Genomic DNA, 9,452 nt, shown 5'->3' on the forward strand with positions numbered 1-9,452 from the left:
AAGGATGGAGTCAGGAATGGCTGTTTGTCAGGTAAAGTCATATTCTTGGTTGATTTTCTGTCTCTCAATCCTGCTGTGCCCTTGCTGGACTCGCTAATCTTTTCTGACCCAAAATGCCCGCCTGAGCCGTGTCTGTCCACACTCCCCCAGGCCTTCCCTCCGCCCCTCTCCTTCCACTTAGAGTCCATCTCAAGCTGACTCAATGACGTGGAGCCTGTGAGGAGGCCCCTTTGTGTCATGGAGAGACGACTTCTCTTATTTCAGTACATTTAAGTGTATATATATATATGTTTGTGCATGAATGCATGGTGCGCAAGCCCCTAGTTTTTGAAAGGACATTAACATTACTTCATAAATAAGTTATTAATTGTTGAGGTTAAATCTTAACCTAAACTTAATCTTTTCCATGGCTTTACATTTTTCCTACTCTAACACGAGTTAAACAGTATAAGAAGAATGACATTTATGTGCATGTGTGTTCATGTATAATGACCTTTTATCCATTTCCACGTTCTTAGCCTTGAACTTGTTTCACATTGTCCCAGGGAACCTCTGTTAGCGTACTCTGGATGCCATCTGCTATGTATGTTTAATTGTTTAAGTTCACTTCCAAAGCCTAGACATCTGGATTCAGGAGCTTGTTCTGCCATTTCTTAGCATTTGACCTTGGGTGGGTTTCGGGGAATGTGGGTGACACAGGCGTCTCCTCAGGATGATGGGAACAGATCTGTCTTTAATGAGTGACGATGTTGTTACAATTAGTGCGTGTAAAGCATTTAGTGTAATGCCTAGCACGTGGGAAGCATTGAAGAGCTTTTATTCATTGCTGCTGCTATCATTATCCCAATTTTTAGATTCTGGCCTTTCTCTAAAGTCATTGTGGACATCGTCATCTCTGAAGATACCACTCGTGCCCTAGCTCATCTAAGATATTGAATATGTGTGTAAAACACGATAAATGACACTTCTTATAGGTAGCCCTGTACTGATTGTCTATTTTTTTTTTTTAAAGATTTTATTTATTTATTTGAGAGAGAGAATGAGATAGAGAGAGCATGAGACGGGGGAGGGTCAGAGGGAGAAGCAGACTCCCCGCTGAGCAGGGAGCCCGATGCGGGACTCGATCCTGGGACTCCAGGATCATGACCTGAGCTGAAGGCAGTCGCTTAACCAACTGAACCACCCAGGCACTCCCTGTCTATTTTTTTTTAAAGTTTGTTTATTTTTTCTGAGTAATCTCTGCACCCAATGTGGGGCTCAAACTCACAACCCCAACGTTAAGGCTCACGTGCTCCTCTGGCTGAACCAGCAAGGCACCCCTGATTTCCTATTTTTATATTTCTTATATTGTCCAGAAAACTGAAAAAAGCCATATTGATTGAGAAGCCATCCTAACCTCTTATGGAAAAGTATAATAGGCCAAAATAAGGGACACATAACTTATTCAGAAATACCTTATGTGGATCTGTAAGAACACCCACTTCCTCTGAATCCATCCTTACACATCTCTCCTCTTCTCGTTTTATGTGAAGATAAGAACTCTCTCCATAGTTCCTTGGCGAAATGTGTTCTCATTTCAGGGACGCATAACATTCAGGGACGTGGCCATAGAATTCTCTCCGGAGGAGTGGGAGTGCCTGAACCCTGCTCAGAGGGCCTTGTACAGGGACGTGATGGTGGAGAACTACAGGAACCTGGTCTCTGTGGGTGAGGAAAATGTCCCTCCAGCAGTGGGGGTCTGCCCTTGGGTATCTTTGTATCTTCCCTTGTTTGCCTGGGAGCCCCTGCCCTGCTCGACTGAGATCGAAGCCCTGTTGGCTCAGAAATGAATGTGGCATCTGGACTTTTCATTTACACTTTCTTCCGATGATCAGCGCACTTAATCGGGCAGGGTGCCCGAGCTCAAGGATGCACAAAGCCATATTATGAAAAACAAAATATCCAGTTCCATTTGTTCTACCCTTGTGCTTTTGATTCCCTAGTTCTTAGAAGAAAGTGAGATATTTATATAAACTGTTCTCTAAGTCTTCAGAGGAGGCAGTGGGTGGATAACATTTTGAAACTGTTTTTCAGCTTTTACTGAGGTGTAATTGACAAAGAAAATTGTAATATATTTAAAGTGTACCCCACAATGATTTGAAATACACATCCATTGTGAAAGGATTTCCATAATCAAGTAAGACACATTACCTCACTATGGTTTTCCAACTCCAAATTGCCATTTACTAGATTACTCACTAGATAAGTTTGTTCCGGATTATTTAGCATTAGACTATGTCCTGCTGTACTTCAGGATTAGTGCACAATAAATATACAGGAAATATGGGTGGTATTTTTATCTCTTCAGATACAAAAGAGCCATATATATTCTGTGAAGTGGTGTGTGATTTTGGGCCATGATGGAAAAATACCCCTTCTTTCAGGGCTAGCATAAGTTTGTACACTGATTGTTTTTTTTTTTGCCATTGATTATTTAAAGTAGGCTTCTCTAAAATTAATTTGAATTACATGTAATCAACCTTTTATCTTAAAGAATCCTATTCCTTTTGTGTTCCTAAAAATTGAAGATCATGGTTCCATTTCATAACTGATCAAAATATGTGGTACTTTTGGTGTAATTTGTTGGTGTAATTTGTTTTTCAATATGAAATTTTTCTGTAATTAATGGGAAACCTATGGTTCTTTATATCTTGTAGCCATCTCTTCCAAATATATGATCAAGGAATTACCTCCCAAAGAGAACAGTAATACAGGGGAAGTATTGCAGACGGTTATATTGGAAAGACATAAAAGCCGTGACACCGAAGATTATGCTTTTAGAGCAATCCAGAAAAATATTCGTGACTTTGAGTGTCAGTGGGGAGACGGTGAAAGAGATTCCAAAGCAGTGCTTGTGACCCTTAACAAAAATCTCAATGGTGGAAGAGATCAATATGGTGGAAGAGATGCAGGAAATAAGCCAATTGAAAACAGGTTTGGACTAAGCTTTCAGTCACGTCTGGCTGGAGTGCAGATACTTCATACTGAAGGGAAAATTTATGAATGTCACCAAGCTGCGAAGTCTGTCAGCGTTGGGTCTTCGGTTTCACCACATCCCAGTATTCTTCCTAGTGTCCACACCAACATTTCTAATGAACGTGGGAATGATTTCTTGCGTTCTTCGTTACTCACACAAGACCGGAAAGCACACCTTAGGGAAGAACCTTACAAACGTGATGAGTGTGACAAAGCAGTTAATCCCAGTTTACACCTCACTAGACATCAGATCATCCATCCAGGAGAGAAAGCATATAAATGTGATGTGTGTGGGAAGGTCTTCAGCCACAACTCACACCTTGCATGTCATCGAAGAATTCACACCGGAGAGAAACCTTACAAATGCGTTGAGTGTGGCAAGGTCTTCAGTCGCAAATCACACCTTGTACGTCATCACAGGATTCACACTGGGGAGAAACCTTACCACTGCAATGAGTGTGGCAAAGCCTTTAGTGAGTGTTCAAGGCTCACTAACCATCAGGTAATCCATACTGGGGAGAAACCTTACAAGTGTAATGAATGTTGCAAGGTCTTCAGTCAGAGTTCATGCCTTGCAAGCCATCGAAGAATTCATACCGGAGAGAAACCTTACAAATGCGTTGAGTGTGGCAAGGTCTTCAGTCGCAAATCACACCTTGTACGTCATCACAGGATTCACACTGGGGAGAAACCTTACCACTGCAATGAGTGTGGCAAAGCCTTTAGTGAGTGTTCAAGGCTCACTAACCATCAGGTAATCCATACTGGGGAGAAACCTTACAAGTGCAATGAATGTTGCAAGGTCTTCAGTCAGAGTTCAGGCCTTGCAAGCCATCGAAGAATTCATACCGGAGAGAAACCTTACAAATGTAATGAGTGTGGCCAAGCCTTTACGTATAGTTCACAACTCACTAACCACCAGGTCATCCATACTGGTGTGAAGCCTTACAAATGTACTGAGTGTGGCAAAGCCTTTAATCAGAGCTCACATCTCACTAGACATCAAATAATCCACACAGGAGAGAAACGTTACAAGTGTGACGAATGTGGGAAGGTCTTCAGTTACGATTCACACCTTGCACGTCACCGCAGGATTCATTCTGGAGAGAAGCCTTACCAGTGTCACGAATGTGGCAGAGCCTTTAGTATGTATTCAAGCCTTACTTGTCATCAGGTCATCCATACTAGAGAGAAACCTTACAAATGTAATGAATGTGGCAAGGTCTTCAGTCAGAGATCGAGCCTTCCTAGTCATCGGAGAATTCATACTGGAGAGAAACCATACAAATGTAATCAGTGTGGCAGATCTTTTATTCAGCGCTCAAACCTCACTAGACATCAGATGATTCATACAGGAGAGAAACCATATAAATGTAATGTATGTGGGAAGGTCTTCAGTCAAAATTCGAGCCTTGCAAGTCATCAGAGAATTCATACTGGGGAGTAACAAACGAAATGAGTGTGACAAAGCCTTTATTGTAAGTTCAAGCATGAATTGGCATTAGAGAGTCCACCCTAAAGAGAAATCATATAAATGTAACGTATGTGGTGTAGGACTTACACAGGCTTCACAACTCACTAGACAGCAGGATATACATCTTTGATGAAACCACATGAATGTAATGTGCATGCTAAGGCTTTTGCCCGTGGATCAAAACTGCAGAACATCACAGCACTCATACTGGAGAGCAGCCTTGCAAGTTTAATGAATCTGAAGGCTTTCTGGCAAACATTCATGCCTTTGATGTCATGAGAGTATACTAGAGAGAAGCCTACAGATTTACTGAACATCTAAAGGCCTTTAAAGCAACAGTGTGTCCTCGGGGTTCACCAGTTCATCGTAGAACAAAATAATTCACAATAGGAAGAAGTCTTACAAATGTCATGAGTATTTTTATATTTCTTCCATGACTTTCACAACAGAATCCACATCAGAGAATTCTTATGAGGACCAAAATAACTAACTCTCAAGTTCTCTAAATTTAACCTGCGATAGTACATACCACAGAATAATTTAAAGCCAAAATGTGTTAAAACTCTAGATGGAAAAAAAAGATACATAGAGATAGAGCAAAGGTATATAGATCCTGAAGATATTATTGTGTTGTTTCTTTTCTAAATCTTTTCTAGGTTAAAGTATTATTGTTTGACATTTCACAGTTAAAACTATGATCATTTTTCAGCTACTATTTGTACAGGCGTGAAGTTTTTGCAGACATTTTTCTTCTTTTTTTCTATTATGGGAAATCAACTGGTCCAGCATCATTTTTTTTTAATTCTCTCTTCATTCAGTTTCCTTGGTACGTTTGTCAAACCTCAGTTGGAAATACTTGTGTGGGGCCATTTCTGGCCTTTTCCATTGATCTGTATGTCTCTTCCTCCACAAATACAATGTAGTCTTGATTACGTTTCACCATATTAGAAATCTAGAAAGAGTGATTCCAACCACTTTATTCTTCCTTTTCAGGTGTTTTAGCTCTTCTAGTTCCTTTGCCTTTCCTTATATCTTTTAGAATAATCTTGTTTGTGTCTGCAGGATACCTTGATAGAAGTTGTGTTAAGCCTGTGTATCAATTTGCGGTCATTTGACATCATTTCTATGTTGTATCTTCCAGTAAATGGCTGTGGTATGTCTCTGTTTGTGTGATCTTTTATAGATTATTAGCATCAAAATCCCATCAGTGTTTTGTTAAATTAACATATGTTTGTACTTTCTCCTTTTTGAGCAGTCGTACATGTTGTATTTTTGATTTCAGTTTCCACTTGTTAATTGCTACTGCATTGAAATAAGATAGATTTTTTTTTTTTTTTTAAGATTTTATTTATTTATTTGACAGAGAGAGACACAGCGAGAGAGCGAACACAAGCAGGGGGAGTGGGAGAGGGAGAAGCAGGCCTCCTGCTGAGCAGGGAGCCTGATGCGGGGCTCGATCCCATGACCCTGGTATCACAACCCGAGCCGAAGGCAGACGCTTAACGACTGAGCCACCCAGGCGCCCCGAAATAAGATAGATTTTTAAAAAGATTTTATTTATTTGGAGAGAGCATGAGTGTGGGGAGGGGCGAAGGGAGGGGAAGAGAGAGAATCTCAAGCAGACCCTGTTGTATTTTTGATTTCAGTTTCCACTTGTTAATTACTACTGCATTGAAATAAGATAGATTTTTGGGGCACCTGGGTGGCTCAGTCGTTAAGCGTCTGCCTTCAGCTCAGGTCATGATCTCAGGGTCCTGGGATCGAGCCCCACATCGGGCTCCCTGCTCCACAGGAGGCCTGCTTCTCCCTCTCCCACTCCCCCTGCTTGTGTTCCCTCTCTCGCTGTGTCTCTCTCTGTCAAATAAATAAATAAAATCTTTAAAAAAAAAAAATGAAATAAGGTAGATTTTTTAAAAGATTTTATTTATTTAGAGAGAGCATGAGTGTGGGGAGGGGCGGAGGGAGGGGAAGAGAGAGAATCTCAAGCAGACCCTGTCCTGAGCACAGAGCCCGACATGGGACTCGATCTCACGACCCTGAGATCATGACCTGCGCCAAAATCAAGAGTCAGACACTTAACTGACTCAGCCACCCAGGTACCCCAAGATAGATTTTTTAAAATGTTGATCTTGTGTACTCAGAATTTACTCATCTCATGGGGCACCTGGCTGGCTCGTTCGGAAGAGCATGCAATGCTTGATCTCTGGGTCATGAGTTCAAGCCCCACATTGGGTGTAGAGATTACTAAAAAAATAAACAAACTTAGGGGCACCTGGGTGGCTCAGTCCTTAAGCGTCTGCCTTCGGCTCAGGTCATGATCCCAGTGTCCTGGGATCGAGCCCCGCGTCGGGCTCCCTGCTCCAAGGAGAGCCTGCTTCTCCCTCTCCGTCTGCCTGCCTCTCTGCCTACTTGTGCTCTCTCTCTCTCTCTCAAATAAATAAATAAAATCTTAAAAAATAAATAAAACAAAACCAAAAAACCCCTAGTAACTTGAAAAATATTGTTATAAATTGCCTTGTTATAATTTATAACTGTTGAGACATTTTCAACTGTGAAAAGGAAAGCATCTTATTTTTTTTTTGATTTTTAAGTAATCTCTACACCCAGCTTGGGGCTGGAACTCACAATTCTGAGACCAGGAGTTGCGTGCTCTACCAAGTGGGCCAGCTAGGCGCCCCCCAAAACAAAAGAATCTTAGTTTCCAACATAAATGGCCCCCACAACTTTAAACTTTCATCTTCAAACTGTTTGAAACATAACTGAGATAGGCAGGAGGCAAGGCATCTCCACAGAAGACACGTTTCCAGAGCAGGGAAAGAGACCTGCGAGCCGAGAGGCGTGACTCGGGTCCCAGGCCCCGCCCCCGTTCCGGCCCCGCCCCGACCAAAGGCTCCACCCCGACCTCGCCCCGCCCCTTGCTCTTCCCGCGTAGGCTCCGCCTCTCGCCCCGCCCCCTGGACGCCCGCCTTTTCACTGCGCACGTGCGGCTTCCTGTAAACCAGGAGTGAGCGAAGGTCCCGCCGGGCAGCGTGAGTTTCCGTGTTTCTCGTCTAAACCTGCTCTTCGCAGCCCCCTGTCCTCCATAGACGGGGTGTGGGGGTCGCTACGGGCCTTCAAATCCCCGCAGCCGCTCCGGCAGCCAAGTAAATGCAGACGTCGCGGTGGGAGGCCGGGCGCGCGTCCCTCTGGGTGAAACTCGCAGCCAGGCTGGTCCCTGCCGTCGGCACTTCCGTGTCGGGTCCACGCAGACGCCGGTTCCCCGTCCGCGTCCTGCTGGGAGCCGTGTTCGGACCCCGGCGGCCGCCCCGCGCCCTGTAGAGCCCCCTTCGGCGAGGTGGATTTATGCCCTTGGCGCCCCCAGCCCCCCAGCGTCGCGGTCTCGGCCCGGCCGGCAGCCCCTGCAGCCCCGTCAGGGGAGAGAGCGGCCGCGTCCTCGTCCGGGTCCTGGGATCGTGGAGAGCTCAGCCCGCTTCTAGAAGAGCGCCCCTCTGAGCAGCTCCCCGGGCTCCTCGCCCTAGTCCCCTGTTCCCTGAGCCCGCAGTGCGGTGGGTGACCTGGGCCTGCCTAGTGACACTCGGTGTTCTGTCCCCAGTTCCTCCCGCCCGGATGGTGCGGGCGTCTTGTTCCATCCCACACCTACTGAATGTGTGGTCGAGGGAGATTGGTAGAAAGACTGCGACTGAAAGAAAACGGAGAGGATGGGTGAGGGACTTGCAAAGAGACAGTAGGAGGATAAGCTGAGAAAGCAGGTGGAAAAAAGAGAGAAGTTAGAGGAAAGCGGGATCTCCAGGGAGGTGAAGGAGAGCAACGTAGAAGGGCCCTTGTTCAGGGGCAGGGCCGGAGGCGACACTGGTGAGGGAATTCAGATGGAGGGCTGGGGGAGAGGACAAAAGAGTTAGAGCCTTGGCCGTCTGAGCAACGTGCAGCTGAGACAGAGGGAACAGGTGACAAGGAAAGCAGAGGAAGAAACAGACCAGAATGGGAGTATAGCTACCTGGGGGTGCCAGAGAGTGGGGACCAAGGGAATATAAGGGAAAGAAGAGAGGAATGTAAGGAAGAGCAGGAAAGGAGCCCAGATGGGAGAAGAAAGGGGAGAAATCATGGAGACTGGGGATAATCAGAAAGATTGGGGAGAAATAGAAACTAGAAAGGAAACAAGTTGCAGAGTGGGACAGGACGGGTGTGAGAGAAGGGATCCAGAGCAGGACAGACAGCAGGACAGGAGGGGGGAACAATGAGCAGAAACCCATGGGGAATACAGAAAAGAAAAAAACGATCAGTGCAGAGGTAGATAGAATGAGAGAGGAAAACACATTGTAGCCAAAAAAGAGGGTGGACCTCAATCCAGATGATTCTGATTTGACTGGATATAGATAAAATTAAGTTGTGGAATACTGATTTGTGGCTTTAAAGTTTGTTTAAATTATATGGATGAGGATGACAATTTCAAAACTCCTGTCTATAAGGCTTATGGGTTTTATATTTATTTGCATCAGAAGATAATTTCCATTTGCAAACCCTCTTCATTCAGGGGGCAGTGACTTGACTCAGACAGTTGTGGGTCACCCTCTTCCCTTTGCCTGGGCTGGGACTGGGTGGGGGAGGGGAGAAGTGGGGCAAGCGGTGACTCACTACACACTGCCTTTGTAAAGAAACGTTACACTTGGGTCGCCTGGGTGGCTCAGTCGTTAAGCGTCTGCCTTTGGCTCAGGTCATGATCCCAGGGTCCTGGGATCGAGCCCTGCATCAGGCTCCCTGCTCCGCGGGAAGCCTGCTTCTCCCTCTCCCACTCCCCCTGTTTGTGTTCCCTCTCTCACTGTGTCTCTCTCTGTCAAATAAAATCTTAAAAAAAAAAAAAAGAAAGAAACGTTACACTTACTGTGTTTTTTTTTGTGGGGTTTTTTTGGTAATGGATTTACTTTTTCCCCCCTACTTCTCTTTTATTTGATTCGGTATTCTTGTT

At 44.8% G+C, this 9,452-nt stretch overlaps 1 protein-coding gene across 1 annotated transcript in view; it reads left to right on the forward strand.

Annotated features, from left to right (window-relative positions):
• Positions 1-5,649, forward strand: part of LOC118525533 (uncharacterized) — a 28,407-nt gene extending 22,758 nt beyond the window's left edge. The window contains exon 6 of the mRNA XM_078063438.1: positions 3,196-5,649. Coding sequence (XP_077919564.1) covers positions 3,196-4,462 — 1,267 coding nt within the window. The 3' untranslated portion in view covers positions 4,463-5,649. The remainder of the gene's footprint in view (positions 1-3,195) is intronic.
• The last annotated feature ends 3,803 nt before the right edge of the window (positions 5,650-9,452 follow it).

This window comes from Halichoerus grypus, chromosome 15 (genome assembly GCF_964656455.1).
Source record: "Halichoerus grypus chromosome 15, mHalGry1.hap1.1, whole genome shotgun sequence".
Classification (NCBI taxonomy): Eukaryota; Metazoa; Chordata; class Mammalia; order Carnivora; family Phocidae; genus Halichoerus; species Halichoerus grypus.